At 33.4% G+C, this 21,029-nt stretch overlaps 2 protein-coding genes across 3 annotated transcripts; both read right to left on the bottom strand.

Annotated features, from left to right (window-relative positions):
• Positions 1–737: 737 nt before the first annotated feature.
• On the bottom strand, positions 738–10,108 carry LOC130640791 (uncharacterized). Of its 2 annotated transcripts, none has more exons than XM_057447345.1 (5): positions 9,952–10,108; positions 2,745–2,888; positions 2,170–2,262; positions 1,916–2,056; positions 738–1,460 (listed from the first exon to the last, which is right to left on the bottom strand). In XM_057447345.1, the coding sequence occupies exons 2-5, from the start codon at positions 2,878–2,880 to the stop codon at positions 1,258–1,260; spliced, it is 573 nt and encodes a 190-aa protein (XP_057303328.1). In that variant the 5' UTR covers positions 2,881–2,888; positions 9,952–10,108; the 3' UTR covers positions 738–1,257. The 2 variants fall into 2 exon arrangements, with proteins under 2 accessions (XP_057303328.1, XP_057303327.1); XM_057447344.1 differs by lacking the exon at positions 9,952–10,108 and adding an exon at positions 5,488–5,663.
• Positions 10,109–11,450: 1,342 nt separating this feature from the next.
• LOC130640790 (high-affinity choline transporter 1-like) lies at positions 11,451–20,679 on the bottom strand. Its single transcript, XM_057447343.1, has 8 exons — positions 19,582–20,679; positions 17,818–17,925; positions 17,243–17,547; positions 16,484–16,609; positions 16,249–16,402; positions 14,861–15,090; positions 13,789–14,038; positions 11,451–12,159 (listed from the first exon to the last, which is right to left on the bottom strand). Exons 1-8 carry the CDS (start codon positions 19,766–19,768, stop codon positions 11,798–11,800), a joined length of 1,722 nt encoding a protein of 573 aa, XP_057303326.1. The 5' UTR covers positions 19,769–20,679; the 3' UTR covers positions 11,451–11,797.
• Positions 20,680–21,029: the final 350 nt, after the last annotated feature.

Below are 21,029 nucleotides of genomic sequence, written 5' to 3'. Positions count from 1 at the left end.
ACTGCATATGAATAACAAAGATCCGCCATTTGAATTTTAATGACGTCAAGGAGATATAACAGTTTAAATATTTTGCTGGCGTCAGCAACGTCCCACGCCTTCATGCTGATTGAAATGCTAAAAATATATAGGACGATGTGCTTTTGACGAACGGTTAAAGGGATATGGGGATTTGAAGATTTTTTATTATTGTCATTAACCTGTTTCTGGATTACTGGATTTATTTTTCTTTCTAAAAATCTTTAGGGTTGGATATAACTTTCTTATGTACGCGACCTTTTATTCCCCGATTCGGAAATAATGGGCGTTAGCGAATAATTAATAGAGCAGAAGGCGTTACAGATAGTGTAAAATTCTTTAACTACTCATTTATAAAAAGTGGATGTCGGGTAAAGCAAATAAATTTTGCTTTAAGATTGATTATTTTTAATATTTTTGCAGGAATGTTCACATGAGAAATGTTCACATGATACTGGTATCATGTTAACCTGCAGCCTCGCCGTCCAAGATTGTCAAAAAGAGAGCCCTAGGGACGAGGTTGGTGAACCTGGTATAAAGGTTATAACTCAAGGACTACCCTAAGCTGATTAACATTTGCGACGACTTATTCTCGCGAGGTCGAAAAAAAAAACATTTACTTTAGTCAAGATAATCTTTCGCAATTTAGGATTTAGGGCAAGGACTTGTCAATAAAACTTACCCGAAATTTTCAATCAGACAAATTAGTCAACTTCAGCTATTCTTCTCAATCTTAGATATATTTCAGTAAAAAAAAATCTTTTTTATTCAAATAAATACTCGTGCGACCACTCTCGTTTCTTTTCACATATATAGTGTGTAAAAAAATTGAAAACAACATCAATCATTACATATATACAACAAAGGAGTTACTGAGATGGAAATATTGTAACACAGTTTCGGCGAACCTCACACATAAAAACTTATACATAGATCTTTTTGAAGTGTCTACAAGCTCCTAATTTTGACGTTATGTTAGGGGAACATACGACTCAATTTTTATATCGGAGATAAACTTCGTAAAAAGAAGCAATAGGAGAAGGCCTTTCTTACGGAACACCACATCACATTGTCGTTATTGACGTCACGCGAACATATAACAATTCAAAAACATATCGTCATCTGCGACTTGCTGAGTCAACACTCTTTTCAAATCCCGAGATAGAAATAATCATGCGTGAACACATATTCTGATATTCTCTCAATACATCTTATAATCTGCAGAAGTGTTAAAGAGATTTATCTTGACAGCATGATAATTTCATCGTCTCGACGCGTTGAGTGATAAGCTCCAGGAGCGCGCATGCAGAGTAATACCAACGAGAAGAAAAACGTAAGTACTCCTAAACCGCCTGCAGCATAAAGCAAATAAAATGCCCAATTCAAGTTCTCATCTTGTATTTCTAATATTGCCCACGTGACACTGAATGCACATGCGCCAACTGAAATTTAAAAAATATAGTAATTATTAAATTATAACGGAATTTTAAAAGAGAAATTATTTGGGTTTTGGGGACTAATTCTTGTATTGAGTTAAAATTTTCATTGTCATTAAAAAAAGCCAAGGGAGAAAGGGCTTTTTTAATTAACCCTTAAAGGACAGGTACCGCAAATATCCGGGCCAAATCGGGCAAAACGGTCCCACAATCGCTAACTTTTGGGAACTAGTTTGCCATAAAAAGTTCTTCACATTTTTCAGAAAGAGGATAAATTAGGCTTCTCGCGAAACCGAGCAAGAATAGTCTAGGTCTTGTTCTTAATCACCAATGGTTAAAATTTTGGGAAGAAAAACGAATCTTTTAAGAAACGAACCATCTTTTAAAAGTTAAGTAATACAAGAAAAAAAACACGTTTTTCTCACAAAGCATATGCTGTATAATATCTGTATATATCTTACCTCCAAGAAAGGTCACAATTGCTTCCACGAGAATGAAGCATTTCGTTGGATATTTTTGACAAATTGTTATGAATATCAAAACCACAGAAATGATATAACACACTCCACCACCACACAGTGTTGCTAAAACCATGTCCAAATCTAAAAAAAACATGCGTCTTAAGATCATGTTGAGTATTTTGGTAGAAAAAATAATGAAATAAATACGTAATTTTGTTCGACAAAATGTTTGTGGTGTCAAAAAATGTACTTACTTTTGTGCTGCGAAAACTGAAAAATGTCATCTCTCTGCGAACAAGTCTTTGAATTAGTTCCGACAACCTTTGGTAAACAGGTTCGCCATAAACCTAGAAATAATTTATGGTTGCCACAAAAGTGAAGCCGTGTGGAGGAGTGTTGTATCTTATGTTGACAATAAAAATAAATCTAAAATTACACCATTTCTTTATGGTTACGAAAGGAAGTACATGTTTGATACGATAAAACACCTAGATTTAAATTTGAGCAAGATGAAGTTCTACATTGGAGTAAAATACAACTGTTTACATAAAAAAACCTAAGTTCTACTTAAAAGTGAAATTTTCTACTCTAAAAAAATTCCCGTGGGACGGAAAATCCTGCGCAGTAACGAAAAAAATGCATTTCTCTGCAGCACACGTTCAAATTCTACTTTGGTGTGGCTTATATGACTGAAGTAAAATGCAATCCAAAGTGAGTTTTAATTAGGAGGGTATCTATCCCTTTAGATTTCGCTTTGCTTCATGTGACAGATACGAAAATAGTGCTGAGAAATACGCCGTGGATCAAATTAATAAAAACCGCGTCTCACCCTTGTTCCCACTTTCCATTCCAGTTATCTCCAATTTCCACCAATAATCAACACAAGCCGCTGTTACCAGCAGACCAATGGCAGCCAGTAACATCAACGCAATTATGTACTGCAGCATACGGAAGCAACACGCCATAGTGGATTCTATACAAAAAATTAAAATATTATTAACCTAGGTTCTATGAGGTAGATAGAGGACTGGTCTTCAAAGTTCTTTGCAAAAACCAACGCGCCGGAAAAAAGAAATATTGTTAGACTTTTTCATAATATAATTTCAATAATTTTTCTTTCCAGTCGTTTATTTTTTCGTGTAAAGTCGATTCAATTGTTCCAAATGGAGTCTTCAGGGATTTTATGATGTAAAAAAAGAAGCCCTGGGAACCAGATTAGCGCCTCTTTAGACCAAAGCATTATTTTTTACAACAACAAGTTAATATGCGAACTTGTTTGACAGCCAAAAATTTGAAACAAATCAAGAATATTATCGGATTCAAATCGTTTTTGAATCAAAGAAACGTTTCTGAAAAACATTGGTTTAATTCCTACTTGCCAACGCTATCAAAAGTGGCTTGTAACTCTATGCGTTAAAAATAATCCAGGTCGTTGTTGTTGTTTTATTTACTTGACAACATATCATTTCGTTGGGCGTGTGGCACTCACATCACACACAACATATATACGTAGCCTTGCGTAATCTATTTTTAGATAAGGATGATGTAATTGTTTTTGTCATGCCAACTTGTCGTTATAAACGTTGTAGCTGTCATCTAGTTTCTAGGCCTCTCGATTATGACGTCCGTTTTACACAACAACAGCATAATTCATTTTTAATGAGATAGATTTTTATCGTACATCACTATTAGCAAACCATGAAAAAAACAAAAGCTTACTTCGTCACTAGGCTACCACAATAGGGCAAACAGTCTACGTGTTCTTCTTTCAACAAAGAGCTGAACATATTCGTGACTTTTGTGGATTAGATTTATCTCGAAAATCGATCACGGGGGAGTGCAAAATGTAATTTTACTTTGATTGGCCTCTTATTGCCTAGTTTTTTAATCTGCCATATTTTTTACAGTTGGTATCAATCTTGTTTCTAAGGGTTTATTTTACGTTTCACTTGTAGACATACTCTTTTTCCACCAGAACGCATATCAGAAAGCAAAAGGAAGCTGGGAACGAGTTTAAGTTGGTATTTTTTTACTCTTGACGTTTTTATTATCCAAGTCATAATGTATAAACGTGACAAAGGAATGTTTGAACACACCAAATTTAGGATCAGTAAATTGGTAATTTCGCGTCTGAAAATGTCCGTGCTAAAAGAAAAATTAAATTTAAGTTAAATGTTGAACACGCTTAAAGTTTAGTAGTCGACTTGACCTTGATGGATTGTTAAGGGGGTAGTGTTGTAATTGATTCAGTGATATGGCGCCGTCTTGATTGTGCTCTTGTTTTGTCTTTAATACTATGGTGACCGTTTAATAGGATAAAAGATTAATGAGCGAGCGTCGTTGAAAGAAAATCACACTGTAATTTATTTCAGTTTACAAGCTTCTTCGCAGTTATTAAAAGCTTAACGCAAACAATTTTATTATTTCCTGATCCTAACGGTATGCATCGTCTGCGATGGCGAGTAATACATTTATGGAACGTAAAAAACACGCTTTTTGGAAATTTTATTTTTATAATTTTGTATGCATATATATGTATGTATGTATATATAACATAACAAAATACTAAAAGGACCAAAGAAAAAAGTTTTATCAGCTTTAAACCAAAACCAAAGCAAAATTAATTAATTAAAAAATTAATAATAATAGATAAAAGGGGAAAGAACCAAACTTTTCTTCTTCTAAAAAACCCAGCTTTTCGCAGCGGGAGAGAAAGACTCCACAATAAAAACTTTAAAAATTGCCTGAAAGAATTATTTGAGATGTTTTTTTTCGGTTACAAAGCACTCATGGTTTGTCTTTAGAATGTTGTGTCTTTAAAATAATTTATTACATTGAGTCACGTGCTGTTACAATGCGGTTGAACTGTCTACCGTGGCTAGACGTTTTTAATTACACACAAAGGTTTTGAATTAAATTTGTTGACGCACTGTCGTTATTAAAGCATGGTTTCCAATAAGGTCCGTATTTTTGTTTTGTCAGAGTTGTCAACAACTTTTTATGCCATTGGAAACCAAGGTTACTTTAAACCTGTAGACTTATCTAAACAAGAATGAAACTTTCAAATGATAAAACTGGTTAGATTTTTGTTAGACTCTAAAATTCGCGTAACAATAGTATTTTTTCATCGTTGACCTTTCATCGTTGTGACTTTCAAAAACTTGGAAGTACTGCATATTTTGTTCATTTAAGATTTCTTGTTTATACTCTAGATCCGTAAGTTAGAGAATTTATCGAATCACACCGATTTTGCAAATACGCTAAAAACAACTTATGTATTTTTACTCTTTTTTTATGTCCAAGAACGCCTTTACAATTTTACCTTTAAACTACAAAAAAGAATGTCTAAGGGTTAAATATTATCATAAAAAAGATTCTAAACTAAAAAAACCCGAAGATATGCGGTGGCCAAACTGTCCCTCAGCAGGCTCCCTTCATAAAACTACTGCTTAATAATAAGGGTGAGTTTACACTAGGATGACAATGAACCAAGAAACCAAACGAACGAGTTAAAGTGCCTTTCTATCCTCCAAGTTCTCATAAACAATACTGAGCGAATATTTTCTACTTACTTTCTCAATAAATTGAGTGCTTAAAATCTTTTCTTTTCTTTTCTTTTTAGCAACTGTTGTACATTTTATCTGTATGAGAATATTACATTTACATCTGTTCATAAAAAATACAACTTTTCACAACAGATCTCTCAGCAGTTTGCAGTTTTTTATATATTTATTTATGCATATAATCGTATCTTGTATACGAAAACTCTCATAAACTATTAAAATGGTTTAATTAAAAGACGGGGGTACAGTTTTTAGTCTCCATGGTGTTTTCGTAGCACAGTTTGTCATTAATGATATTGAATAGAAGAATAGAAGAGAAAGGATTTTTAAATGCGCGGTTTAAAGTGATAAGAAATAATGTGAACACGTGAACCACAAATTTAGAAAATTGTTCCAGAAACTCTTTATTTAATGAATTTAATTTTCATGGAAAATTTTAATTAAGCAAAATGGAACTGAGAATCACGTGCTCATTGAAAATGGACGTGGTCAATATTAAAAGAAAAGCAAAAGTACAAAAAAATCACTTTCATTATTTTCTCTCATGAAGTTGTTTACTCTTATAAATTTGTTTACTGTCATAAAGTTATTTAATTTTAGTAAAGTTTCACTTCTTGTTTGGATGTTAAACAATAAAAAGGCTAGGTCCTACATATTTTTCACAGGTGTTAATAATAGTCCTCAGCCTCGTTCCCAGGGTTCTTGTTTTTTACAAACCCTCAAGGACGGGGAAATACTCCTTTTGACAACTTTGATCTCAGGTTCTGCTATACGATAAAGTCATCAGTTCTTTTCTTTTGACCTGTTTTACAACTGCTAAAATACACACGCCTTTCTCTCAACCGCAGTGAAAAATTAAAGCGTTCTTATTTTTCCCACTTTTATAATAACAATGTTTCTAGAAGATACTTAACGCACGGGTCTCGCGTTTTTAAACTTTTAAAGTTTTGCGATATTGTAATACTGTGCTCTTAACATCATCCCTAGGGACCTGTTAGGTTTTTTTTTTACGTTATAATAAAAAACAAGCACTGGGGGCGAGGTTGGTGCTTCTTAGTCATTATATGATTTAATGAGTATACCACTGCAGTAATGAAAGTTTTCTTTATTTTAACGTTTCTCCAACGTGTTTACATTGTTTTTCAGTAGAAGGAGGAACTTTTAGAAATCCTGTAATTTACTATCCCATCCTATCACATGTTTTCTTTATTATACGACTTGCAATGATTGGGTTCATCCTGTGCGTTATGGCAATCCGTGCTTTCGTGTCGCTATTAACCAAGTACTTCTATGCTATTGTGAATGTTGCAGCAAGATTAAATAACTTGCTTTGAACTCCATTTTTACTAATTAAAGTAAAATATTTTTTGCTGATGCGAACGTTTGAAAATATAGAGTCAAAAATATAGAGAAGTAACATATAACGATCAACGAGTGAATTATGGGCTTTACTATTCTCCCTACCTATCTTGGTGATATTTGTACCCACACTGTTCACCTGCAGTTGCTTTAAAGGCAGCCTGTTCTTGGTTTCTGCCACCAAATTAGTGTACGTATTCTACTTTGTTCCAAGGAGTTCTTACACTTAATTATTATTTTCAATTCTCATGTGCAGGGCAGGGTAAACCCCAAAATCTAAGTTTTCGTTACTTCTTTTACTCGAAAAGAATCATTTTGACGCTGTGGGTTGCTGATGAGAACACGCAGATCAGTTTTTTCCCTTTCTTATTTCCAGCTTTACATATTTTCCACTTTTATAGCAGAGGTATTTGTTTTGGTTGTCGCTGTCGTTTAAATTCGTAATTTTTTTTTTTGGCACGTGTTTTTCCAACATCGTCCCCAGAACATCGTGTATCTTTTCAGACGTCGTAACGGCGGCTGTCCTGATATAAAAAACGATAAACAAGCGCCGGGGACAAGGTTGGTGTTTCAAAAGAGGCCTTTTTAAAAAATTTAAGGACAACGTAGTTTTTGTATTGTGAAGTCCCTAATATCCTTACGCAGCGGTAATAAATTTTATTCACACCTTTTTTATGCCCCCGGTTATATTTTTTATGAAATATGTATAATGTATAAAGCTTTAACGAGAGCTTGGATAACGGATAATTTACGACATTTTCACGCTTTTCCAATGTTACACTTCATCGTTACTGTTTTATGATAACTTTATGACATAATTATAGTTACATAACGCGTCGAAACTGTGTGAGGGAGAGCTTAAAAATAGACCTGCTCACAACATAGTAGATTTATGCATCAGTGGAGCTTTTCCAAATTTTTGCTTATCTTTTCAGATCCTAAAACATTTTAGCATAATAATTTTTTTAGTAATGCCTCTCTCGTGTCTACGCCAACTTTAAAGGGGCTACGAACCGGTTAAAATGCTCACATTCCGTATATCCCGCGCACATATTAAAAATCCGGCAAACGCGTTTTGCGCAATGAACAGACCAGCGCACTTTGCTCGCTGGTTCAATATTTTTTTCGAAACGTATATTACAAAGAAATGTTTCAGCAAGACTCCTTTTGGATGAAAACATGATCAAGGCTGGAGAAGATAAAATTTCTAGATATATCTATATGTTGGAGTCTTTAAATTACATACAGTCCGGAAAATAGCCATTTTTGTTTTTCACCGCCATCAGCTGGATTTTCGTGTAAGTCACTAAAGTCGAAAACTAACAGCCGTTCCGTAGCCCCTTTAATAGCTTTTGATGAATTTTAAGAATTTATGGATAAAATATTTTTACTTTTTTACGGGTGTTGTTTTTGAGGGGAAGCACTATTTGACAATTTTGCCATCGTTTTTCTATGTTTTCTTTCCGAGATGTATCAATGTTTATTGATGTCTCCTATATGGGTATCAAGTTTCCACGAAGGTCTTTTATCATGAGATTAAGATTTTGTAATTCCTAAAAGTTTCAACTTATGACGTCACAAGTGCCAACAGTGAGATCTTAGTAAAGTTTAAAACATGCCATATAGTAAATTAAGTACTTTGTGCATCATGTAATATACTGCAGAAATGACCGCGCATTTTGCGACTTTATCACCCTATTTATTTGGGCCAAAAATGCACACTTGTAACAGAGTTTAAAAAAGAAGAAACGTGAAGAGTGGCTAAGTTTTGGATTAATTTCGGTATCAACATATCTATCATAGTCCAAAAGACTTGGTGTTCTTGAAACAGGAGTTTGAATGAACTGCGGTGTTAAAAATGCATTGCCAGGATTATAAACCACTTTTCGCGTGACTTACTTGTTCGCATGACTTACTCATTTTAAAAACAACGAGCATGCTCGCACGTGTAGGTAAAAAAAGCAGGACTTTCACAGGGTAAAATGATTATTAATGAGGATTAAAGATTTTTGGGTAGCATAAGATTCAAAAGGAAGTGGAATCAAAATTTATTTGTATTATTTCTTTTTTTAGATGGATTTCTTTAAAAGCTGTGGTCTGTTGTTTATATTTTCTACCTACAGAAATGCTTGCGCATGTGCAAGAAAACTGCAAACAGTTTAACTTTTGTAAACATTGGTCATCTATATTGCCTTTTGTTTAGTGAAACAGCTTCTTTTATTTTGATTTTGAACCCAAATATTATTTGATGCAGGTGTTTAGGTAAAGGTTTGACTTCAAATAATTCTAAAATTTATGAAATTATTTTCATGAGGCTGGAGATATGTTTAATTTCTCTTCCCTTTTATTCGTATGCTTAAACGTCATACTTGTATAAAAAAGTGTAAATAATTTTATAACTACCTCGTTCAACCGTTACATAATGTCAACCACACTGTGCGAACCTTATTATCTCTGTTATAAAATAAATATATTTATTTATATAACGGTTAAAACATAAATAAATCAATAACATAATTTTTTTTAAGCTAATCATCATAAATCTCTTTCCCGCGGTAAGTACTGTGAACAAATGTCCCGCAAGTACTGTCAACAAATGCCCCGCCTAGTGATGTTGTAGGTCATCACAAAACTTTATACGATTCTGTTTTTAACAAAAAAATATTTATCCTCACTTAGGCATAAAAAGTGTTAGATCACCTTTTTATCAACTGTTGCTACATACAATTCAATTTGAATAATGACAATATGCAACCTCATCCCTGGCCTATTTGCCTTTCAAGAGGAGCTGCCCTCTCTTAAAATTATAGGAAATTGCTGGAAAAAAAACTTGTTCATGTCTTGTTGTTGTCCATGTTCTGTTTTCTGTAAGATTTCCTACTTTCGTATGAGAAGTTACATTGCGTTTTCTTTTCATAAAATTGGTGTACATGTTTTATCATCTATGTATCTTTTCCATAAATATGTGGTGAATGTTGAGTCTCAGAACTTATATTAGCTGCGGCGATAGTCACGTTTGAGAAGCACAGTAATTTGTACATTATCAATAAAACATGAGGCAGATTAACTAGCGATAAAATAAAATAATTTAGTAAATAAAATTTCGTTACTTACTAGCTGCCCAACTGTTAATAAAGGGACCATCAAGGGGGAAACAAACTCTATAGTTCGTTTTTCAGAGCAACACTTGATACATTTGTTATGGTAGACGGCTACTTCAGTCTCTGTTTAAAAAACCCTATGCGAATTTAAAAGAACCTTTGTTTTATATTGGACATGCTATCGGGTTACAAAATGTATTTATTATTAAGACTTTGTTTACATTTGCCTTGTTATCTCCAGTAACTTTGCTAATATTTATTCTAGTAAATGAGGCAAAGTGATGAGCTATGAGTCAAATATTAATTAAACTATAAATGAGAACAAAAGAATGACGGCGAAAAACAACGGCACTTGTTTATTTCATGCTGACATCATCTTTAAACTGTCTGAACAATCTAAATAGAATTTGGAGAGTTCCTGTAACTTTATCGCCAGGTTTTTGTCTTCAAATGACGTAGCTGACACTTCTTGTTAGTTTTGTATGGATAACAATTGTGGCTGTAATAAATATTTTTTACATATGAACATTTTTGGAAAGCCCTTGTTCGTGAACAATACATTGGTATCAGCCTCCTGAACAAAAAACAATTTTTAATTCTTTAGTTGCTTTAAGTAAATAAACTTTTTTAGGAACGGGCGTATTCATTTTTGATGTTTTTTTACACACAATTTTTTGTTTAATACTTGATATGTTAAGGACATTGTGAATAAAGTTGTTGTTTTTTTTCGGTTCTATAATAGTGGTTAGACACACTTTAGATTAAATGAATGCTAAACATAAAAAAACGTTTGATGTTACACAAAATCTGAAGTGAACTCAAACTGTTTCGTCTACAGTGTTTCGTTTTTAGGATTGTTCACACATGTTTTATCAATTCGGGAAAAGTGACACTGACTTATGACAGTCTAAAAATTTCGTGTGAGATTACCATGCAAACACTTCACCTCGGATTAAAATGTGGTTTTTGAATACACGCTATTTCTTTTATAAGAATATGCTTTATAAGAATACCAGGTTGAGATTTCGGGTTAAAAACAATAGGTGAATGTTTTAGAACAATAGAGATAAAAGAATAATGGCCAGCCGGTTAGAATTTTGGTATTCTTATTAGCGCGGACACTTAAAATTTAGCACACGAAAGATTCAGCCCATTACGACTACGGGCTTTTCCCGGAATTTAACTCACCCGGAGTGAGATATTGCGAAAAAGTCGCACATTACACTGTGGTGTGGAATTTCACTACGCTTGCACGTTACTTCAGTCTCGTGTAAACGGTCTCTTAGTTCCGTCATAGAGATATTATTAAAGAGAAATAATAATATCTCTATGGTCGCGTACATGATATTGAATTAAGTCTTTGTTTACATCGTAATATTAGTTAGTTAACCAAAACTGCCGCAGATGAAAAGCAATCGATAAAGGGAAGAGCAATCGATGCATTCTCCTCCTCAGAGCTCTTTAAAATGTCCATGCTGAGACAGAACAAAGACGTCAAGAAGAGTGCTAAGTTATCATATAATTACACACACGCGTCACATATAAAATGTGATATTTTCATGTATTTACATGAATTTTATTAATAATATACCTAGTTGTAAACAAAATATATAACGGCAAATAAGTCTTGTCTTTTTACTAAAAGCTAAACTGTGCTGTAAATTTTTTGTACTGTTTAAAGACTTTATTTTTCGAACATATACATATCAAATCCAAAGCTTTGTAGCTTAATTTAGTTTGGGTTGTAACTTTGGTAAATCAATACGTAATGTCCATTTTTAATTTATGTTTCCGCTGCAAAACCGTATCCAACAGCATACTAACATTTGACAAGAACAAAAAAGAGCGTCAGATTGTTTTTAATAATTTTCGTCGTTGTTTTGGCTTAGCGGAATATCAGCGTCAACTTCAACGGCGTTGTTCGGTTTTTCCGTCATTAAATTCGTCTCTTCAAGTCTGCCGTTTTTATCGTATACGTCTTTTACGTTAATGCCGTGAGTATCAAGCATATCATGAAACTGAAACGGTTTTATGCCGTTCTTAAACGCAGAGATCTTGTCGTACTTTCTTGGTATAATTTCCTTTTGAAATAGGATATGAATAACTATGGAGGAGCACCACAATACGGTTATGGTCATAATCATGGAGAATGTACGAAACGGGAAAAGCTGTTTATTTTTAGCTTCGTCGTAGAAAGGATACTTGATAAGTGGGTCCATTCCTAAAAAAATACAATTATTAGTCATATATTTATTTCGTCATATAATTATTTTTCCGTTGCGTCCTGATTCCGTATAACGATTTCGTCTTCATAAGGCATAGGAAGTTGGATTCGCTGGCTTAAAGACAGGTAAAATATGAAATTTAAAGATGAGAAATGCTGTACACATGTAAATTTAATTAGACCAAATTCGTTGTTATATTGTTTTACAAAGTTATTTCTTTAGCATCTCACGAGCTCACAAAAATTTTAAGAAACTGTTTTTAATGCTATCAAACTTAGCTAAAAACAAAATAAATACCCATCCTTTTAACTGGATTAGCCTGTTTATATCACAAAATTCGGTTGAGATCTAGTCAAGAAGACCTAATACGCTTATCATTATTGAATTTCCGCGCCCGAAGGCATAGGAAATTCTTTAAAACCGTCGTTTTTTTCTTTCGGAGCATCTTTTGAGAAAAAATCGACCCTGGGATTTCACATTGCTCCGTCACAGATGTAAACTTCGTACCCATGCTCCTTAACTACTGGGAAGTCTCGCATTGACGTTTCAGGCTAAAGTTGGTATTTGTTTTCGACAAAATTTGGCACAGTTAACAAAAAAGTATGCTGAACATAATGGTGACATCAAAATTTTGATTTTTGTCACCTAAATGCCATTTTAGGTCAAAATTGGTCCAAAAATTAAAACTATTTTATTTTCAACAAAATTTGGCACAGTTAACAAATAAAGTATGCTGAAAATGATGGTGACATCAAAATTTTGGTCTTTTGCCACCTTAAATGTCATTTTAGGCCAAAATTGGTCCAAAAATTAAAACTACTTCATTTTCAACAAAATTTGGCACAGTTAACAAAAAAGTATGCTGAACATAATGGTGACATCAAAATTTTGATTTTTGTCACCTAAATGCCATTTTAGGCCAAAATTGGTCCAAAAATTAAAACTATTTTATTTTTAACAAAATTTGGCAAAGTTAAGAAAACAAGTATGCTGAACATAATGGTGACATCAAAATTTTGATTTTTGTCACTTAAATGCCATTTTAGGCCAAAATTTATCCAAAAATTAAAACTGCTTTATTTTCGACAAAAATTGACACAGTTAATAAAAAAAGTATGCTGAAAATGATGGTCACATCAAAATTTTGATTTTTTGTCAACTAATGCCGTTTAAGACCATAAACGTTTCAATCGCAAGACTTTCAACCATGAATGATAGGCTGTATTTTTTGTTAGCAATTTCTTTTAAAATGTGAGTTTAATGACACGTTTGGTTTTGTTTGCGTTTGTTGTAAGATATAATGTCACTGGTGTGCTTTATCTTCAGAGGTTCATGCACCAAACCCCTTCGAATGTTTGGCACAATAACACAACGAATTAGGTTTTCATTCAATATTTTAGTAGCGCGCGGAAATTCTTGGAGCCCCCAGGGCTTCTTGTTAACATATAATAACGTATAGTGGTGAAATCCCTTTTTAGATCAAACCGCTCGTCTCCATAATAAAAGTTAATAACTTAAAAAAAAAACTTTTTTAATGTTGTGATAAATCACTTTTTCAAAAATATAAAAATCATTGGATCTATAAATATTGCTTATTTGAAATGGTAGCTAAAAATAGAATTTACCCAACATTTTCTCTCCACCGCAGAGACGCAAACCCATACCAATGACAAATGAGATAACAGCTCCATATCCGTTTGCGTAGCGGAAGTATAAAACACAGACCAATTGAGGGAACAATATGACGTAGATAAGATCGGAGCATAAAATCGATAAACCATAAATGGATTTTACAGTCAGGCCAATTGTTGTGGCTAGTGCTCCAACCAATAGAATGGATATACGTATTACCCAAACCAATTCTTTGTCACTAGCCTATAGAAGTAAATAAATGTAAATGCAAAGACATGATAACTAGTTACTAGAAAAAACCGGTACTTATCGATTCAAATAAGGCCGTCGAAAAGTTAAGCCAAAAATGTTCGGGCCGTCAAAAATGTATATCACATCATAACACACGTCATTTCACAAAAAACCTGGTCAGTGGTCTATAACTTCGGAGTATTTTTTGCTATTTCTTGAAATGACCAAACAGCGTCACCTGGTCAGTCCTCTGCAGCCAACCAGTAGGGTGAAAGAGTGTTACTTTGGCAGGGGTGTAAGCTGGGTAATTAATGGCGGAAATGCAGTAGCCAAACTTTCCTCAATGTCTGCATTTAGAAACAATCCTCTCCATGACCCGGAAAAGTCCGAACAAGCAGCAAATTAGGGCTCGCTAACGTCAGCAAAGTTAACCATTTAAGACTGTGGATGTAACCAAAAAACCCTAAGTTCGTTGTGAACATAGACACATGAACTTAGACAAGTTCGGAATGCGTGTTACTTACATAGAAACATTGCTTTTGGTGACAAACTTTGAAATTCTATCCCTCTTAACACTAATTTATATTCGAGGTTTTTTGAAAGTTTGGAGATTTGATAAGAAAATTAAGTACCTTTGCCTAATTAGGAACGCAGTTAAAAGTCTTGGACAAAATTACATTAAAACGTTTCAAAACTACTTTGAGGTCTTTTTATGTTTTTCGTTAGAATTAAAAATTGTCCGTCATCAATTTTTTTCTGTAAGGTTTCTCACAACAATGGTATTAGCTGGTTTGTTTAAAAACAGGTGATTTACTAAGAAAGACAGAAACTTACTTGCTGTCGGAATATTGATTTATATATATTATGAGCAAACATTGAACTAGCTGATAAAACGCTTGAATCTACACTTGACATGACGGCGGCAGAGACAGCACCTAGTCCGATAAATGAAACGGCTGACGGCGTCAGGTATTGTAAAACTAACGGCATAGTAAGCTGGTATTGGAATTTAAGGGTTTCATTCTTCGAGTGCGAATCCTTGTAGTAATCTGTCATGGTCCAATCTAACACAATAAAATAGAGTTACTCAATATTTAGGCAAACTCGTTACCAGACCTACTTGCCATCTTAAAAAATTAATACAATTTTTACCTTTAAAGTGTGAGGTACCAAAATAAAGTGAGAATAATTACTTAAATAGGTTCTAAGTTACTTAATTGTTTTCGAGACATGGGAGAGCGTTTTATTAAGTACGCTTTTTTATCTAAGAAGATATAAAAAAACCGGAACAGATATATTTCTTTTCCCTATAACCAAATTCACGACAGAAGAAGAAAACACTTCATTATACACATGTTTCTTAAGAAACAAGAACATTCGTCAGAAAGCACTGAAAAAAAGACCAATCATCTTAACTTCCTTAATCTACGCACTCATTCTCCAACCTCGTTTCCAGGGCATTTTTGATGAATTTCACTGTGAAGGAGAATTCTCCTTTCCCTGTCCACGACTTCGTACATAACGACATGGTGAAATAAACACACAAGGCTTTTTCAAAATATTTCACTATACATTGGTTCAAAAACGAAATGATTAGACAGGAGTTTTTCTAAGCCAGGAAATCCAGTGTGATTTTCTTACCATAGAGGAATCAGAACAGTTATAAATTTTAATATTTTCAGAGGAAGCTTAGTTACTGGGACTAACAAGAATAAAAATATTGTGCTAAAAACTTCCTTGTGTGATAAAACAAATATGGGAGAATAGTATACGAATGAGCTTCGCAGTTACATTTATATATGGACAGCTACATTAATCCAGTCCTTTTTTACGGACATAATGTAAAAAAACCTAGAATGTCCTGGGGATGAGGTCGTTTTACCATGTCTAAAAATAATTACTAAAATTTCACACGATTTTCGTTTTCTGAAATTGTTTGTTCTTTCGTGAATGTGGAAGAACTTTCACCCTTTTATCTTTTAAAAATAAATTTCTTGACACTCTCATATTTATAACTGTCTTTTTCTGGAAGAACCAAAAACATTGCACAAAAAAGAATTTTGTGAAGAACCCTTACTTGCGTTCTCTCTGCCATATCTACGTTTGCAGTATTCTGGTCCTCTTAATATCTCAAATTTAAATATTTGCCTTGCTTTGCGTGCTCCGGTCCCCGCCTTGTAAGGTTTCTGGATCCCGCTAACGCTAAAAAACATAAAACTCACCTGTGGAGTATCCAATTGCTCCTATTAAAATGGAGGGTATGGCCATGATTAAACAGCCTACTGCAGCTGCGAAGGAGAGATATTGTGCTCGTACATGCGTCTTACTGGACAGTACTCGCTGAAAGTAGACTTGCCATGGAATGCCTCCAAAAATCTATGATACAGGAAAGCAAATAAAAAATCAGGAAACGTCATTTGAATTTAAAGCTAAATACAGCTAAGATAACACCTTTACCAATAAAAAAGCATAATCCATCCACTGTCCACATTCAGACCAATTCCAGTTTCCTTCCCACTGATGACGAGTGACACTGATACTCTGCACTGCTTTATTGCTTATTGCAAAGGGGATAGTAAGCCACTAAAACAAAATAATACGCTGTCTTTATCACTTTAATTTCAGTACAAATTCTCTACAGTGGACGCCATCAAAAAGTATCCGCTATAGAGAGGTGTCCATTACATAGAATTTCTTTCCAGTTCGGTTTAAATTGCTTTAAAATCTGCTCTAGGATGTTATGGTATGATGAAATCGTAAGGCGTGTCAAGAGGCTGGCTGTGGGAGATAAAAAAAGCCTAAAGACAATATAAATCGTAGATTTCTTTCAAAAAAGTAAAACAGTCTCAAGACGTTACAAAAAAGTTTTTGGATTTCACTTTGTCTTAGCGCAGACAATTTAATATATTTTAAACTTCTAACATATTGTGTTAAATAAAACACAGACAAATCTCTCACAACAATTATTTGATCCATTATTTGGCGTGATAGGTCTATATTTAGAGGTCATGTAAAATTGGACCTTATAATACGACGTCCGACTTTAGAGAGGTGTCCTCTATAAACTCTACACGTAATAGATGGTTTGTTATGTTCGCTCCCGAGAAAACGTTTGTATAACGCTTGCATGACTCTGAGCTCTGCCCTGTTACATTGAAACACTGTACTCCCTAGACGACTAGAATTTTTCTAACGCTCTTGTAAAAGAGTACTTACCATTCCAATAAACATACAGATCAACTGAGCGACATCTGTATATGCCACAGACCACAAGCCACCAAAGAATGTGTAAAAAAGTGCAATGCAAGCTGATACAATGACAGACACATTTAGTTCTAGATCTAACACCACGCTTATGGTGGCGCCCAAGCTGTTTAAGGTTGCTGCAGACCATAAAAGTTCTCCAAGAAAAGCAGGTATGTACATTATACCCCCAATACGAAGTCCATAACGTTCTTGAAACGGATCGAGTAGCGTAACGTAACCTCGCTTACGCATGATTTTAGCGAACAGAAATCCACCTAAATACGATTTAAACTGATTATAAAACGTGCGAAATAGTAGGAGTGATGACTTGTGATATCTGTGATTACATTTGTTGTAGTTTTACAAACAGCCTCAACCTCCAGGTTCTTGTGGCCTCTGAGCCGTTATTACTAAGACTTCATCAACAAGGCAAAATGCCCTGGGAAAGAGGTTGGTAGTTTTATTTAAAAGTAGTGTAAAAGCAATTTACATTCTGCTAGTTTCTAAAATACAGCCTTAACAGAGAAGGAGGGTGACATGCATACCTAGCAACAAACTCAGGGAATACCCCCATGATGATTGCGCCCATATCAACCCATCTCGATTAACAGCTTCAGATGTTCCATTGATATAGCCACCACCAACCCAAGTTGCTGGAATGTATAAAAAACATCAAAATAAAAACAAAAAGCTGTCCCTTTATAAATTTAGAGATATATTGCAGAAAGAAGAGAGGCGCAAGGTCATTAGAATAAGAAAAATCACTGTGTGGCTGGTATAGAGGTTATGATGGTCTGAAATTTGCTTTAATATTTTTTTTGTTCATAACGGTCAACAGTTCTTTTCTATACGCCTATAATATTTGGAGATTAAAATTGGAGAGTTGGTTTATGTTTAAAATGTTTTTGCAGATGAATTAAGCATGAAGATGTTTGGGAAAAAACCGAAATTTAGAAGAGGTAAAATCAGAATGCAACTACTATTAAATTAAAAAAGGGATTACTTGAAAAGAGTTTAACAAAAATCAAGCAAGAGATTTAAAAAATTTGGCGGCAACCTTTCCTTAATCAATAGATTTTAATATATTCATATATAGTAAATGTATTTTAAAAAGCCTATCACTTGTTTTAATGAATTAAAGTTTTGATCAGAATTTCAAAAAATAGAAACTTCCTCGGACAAGAGACAAGAACAGCTGTTCGTACAACTTCCCTGGTGTGCAAAAAACATGTTTGCAAAATAATTCTTTTTTGATAGAGCAAGCATGAGACCTATATTTCAAAAAATAATGAAGTGTTTTTCTAGTCCAATATGACTTTCTATGAGTCAGAATTTGTGTAAGTAAAAAACAAACTTTAACTAATTTTTTACAAAGAAAGAATTTACATATATATGTATATAATATTTTATTTTTTCAATAAAATATTCTGATAAAAAAATGACCTGGTGCTGGTATAATGATGGAGATATAAAAGAAGTATGGTTTCTCCATAATGTAATTAATCTGAGTACAATAAACTCCAAAATTTGAAAGTAAAACGCACTAAATGAAATTACTGTTCCCATCAAAAAAAGGTTTGAAAATTATTCAAAAAGGTCACAGCCTAAGAGAACGTCAATTACAAAATTACTACGATTTTTAATCGGAGTCACTTATGTCGTGTCAACCTCAACTTATGCTAAAATATTAGGGAAAACAACAAAATAATCTCTATGAAAACAAAAATTATGAATTTTTATGATAAAAGGTAGTGTCTTTGTTAGTCTTTACAAAGCTTTTTTCAGGGTTTTCGATGCAACTTATTCCAATAAAGATGGTTCTTACAAAAAATATATATTAAAAAATTACCACGCATGAGCGAAGAAATAAATTTATTTCATGTTTTTTAAGTTACCACAACTTGCAATATGCGATAGTCGACTTTGGCTTTGTTCCGTAAAGTATTTATGCTAAAAAAGGCGTCTTAGTAAAACCATCATTCACGTCAATATCTTGTAAGAGTAAGTTCCCACCCTCCCTCACGAAAGTATGTTGTAGGAACTGGGGTTTTGCGCCATTATTACATTTCGCGCCATTATAAAAAAAATTGTTTATTCGCTAATCGTAGCTACCATTTTGACTCACAAACAGACAAACATGCGTGCAGCTTATAATAAAAATTTTAGACATTATTTTCCGATGATATGGTTTTTTTGTAAGTTAGCGTATTGTACTGTTGCTATACCATTCAACTAACAAAAAATTAATGATAAAAAAAGTTTAAATGATTGAAAAAAGTTATATTTGTATAAAAGATAAAAATACTGACCAGTCATTGTAAACGCTCCGACAAACATGCCGATACTTCTTCCGGCTAATATTACTTCCTTCGTTTCATCTTCTAAATCGTCGGGTTGTTTTTTTCTATTTCTTGCACGTGCTGCCCATATACCAATCACTAAAATTACTATGTAGAAGATGACAATTCCCAGGACTCCAAGTACATTGACAGCCATTATGAAACAGCAACTTTCAGTTTGCGATTACCTAAGAAAGCAGTTGGAAATGTTTATGATATTTTTTTACACGGATTTTAATTGGTTTGCATCTGTTCGTTCAGTTTTTATGACCTTTAAATGATAAAATATATGTGAAAATTTCCATTAAAAATGTTATATTCTCTTTGTATTTATATAAGTATTTGTATACATATGTATTTGATTTTTAGATTATAAATATTAAATATTAGTTCATTATATTCAACGGTCTGAAAAATCTGTAAGACTTTCTTGTCTTTGTTTCTTTTTCCAAACCCGAAATGGTTTGACAAAATCAGACACAAAAATATATATATATACATATCTGCACATCATAAACATATATTACTATGACGTAATAGTTATAAATCCGTGTTGAACTACCCCTCCTCAATGAAATTAAATTCAAAGGACAAAAGGAGGCAGAGTTAGTAAGTGTGAAACATGTAAATGAATAAATTTAGGCGTGGTCAAACAACCTTTTTTAAAGTTTAGTTTTGTTGTAACACTTAGTTGAGAATTTTGTATCACGCAGCAGAATGATGTAAAAAATAAAAGATAAAAATAATAATTATTTTATCTTCGAATATCGTCACTAATATAACTTCCAAAATCATTTAATAAAATGTTATTTTTACAAAGGACAAAGAAATGCAAAATCATTTTCGCGAGCTATTTTTGCTTAAACTCCATAAGCGAAAATATAAAAAAAGTGATTTAGCTGGATATTTTCTTCTCACTGGACTTCTTGAGAAAACATGATCACAAAAAATATCAAAAATACTATCTATTTACCTGGTTTCTCTCCAGTCAAAGTGATGCGATGTAACAAGCGATGCAAAACTGAAAGACACAGAACAATATCAGCGGTCACTCAGCAGAAGAAAAAAAAACGGTTTCAAGGACTAAAAATATAGCCCGCCTCAGATTGCGGACTGAATTTTAGAAAAACTTTTCGTTAAAAATAACAATGAAAGTATGAAAGCTTTTTCAAATACTATGTAATGAAATGTTTTCTTGATAGAAAGCATATGGTGTTTCTCTCCTCAAAAAACAAGTACGGCTATAAATAATGAAAACGGCTTTTCAGTTGAAACGTAGAAAAAATTCAAGTCAATTAAATGTTTTTTAAATCACTTTCAAAACAGTGACATCTGAAAAATATAATATTGCAAGCGATATAATATTCACTGCAGGGAGCCACAACAAAAATGATGTCATCTAAGTTCTCTCACTTTAT

This window comes from Hydractinia symbiolongicarpus, chromosome 4 (genome assembly GCF_029227915.1).
Source record: "Hydractinia symbiolongicarpus strain clone_291-10 chromosome 4, HSymV2.1, whole genome shotgun sequence".
Lineage (NCBI taxonomy): Eukaryota > Metazoa > Cnidaria > Hydrozoa > Anthoathecata > Hydractiniidae > Hydractinia > Hydractinia symbiolongicarpus.
The sequence above is the reverse complement of the archived record's forward strand: the minus strand, read 5'-3'. Positions and strand labels throughout refer to the sequence as shown.

What these genes read in the sequence shown, in the direction of transcription:
- LOC130640791 (XM_057447345.1), bottom strand. Translation starts at nt 2,880, where the DNA reads ATGGCGTGTTGCTTCCGTATGCTGCAGTACATAATTGCGTTGATGTTA. An exon ending in TCAGTTTTCGCAGCACAAAA is followed by an intron (nt 2,057 to 2,169) that starts GTAAGTACATTT and finishes TGTTTTTTTTAG; the next exon opens with ATTTGGACATGGTTTTAGCA. An exon ending in AATTGTGACCTTTCTTGGAG is followed by an intron (nt 1,461 to 1,915) that starts GTAAGATATATA and finishes TTTAAATTTCAG; the next exon opens with TTGGCGCATGTGCATTCAGT.
- LOC130640790 (XM_057447343.1), bottom strand. Translation starts at nt 19,768, where the DNA reads ATGGCTGTCAATGTACTTGGAGTCCTGGGAATTGTCATCTTCTACATA. An exon ending in TTCCCTGAGTTTGTTGCTAG is followed by an intron (nt 17,548 to 17,817) that starts GTATGCATGTCA and finishes AATCGTATTTAG; the next exon opens with GTGGATTTCTGTTCGCTAAA. An exon ending in AGCAATTGGATACTCCACAG is followed by an intron (nt 15,091 to 16,248) that starts GTGAGTTTTATG and finishes TTATTGTGTTAG; the next exon opens with ATTGGACCATGACAGATTAC.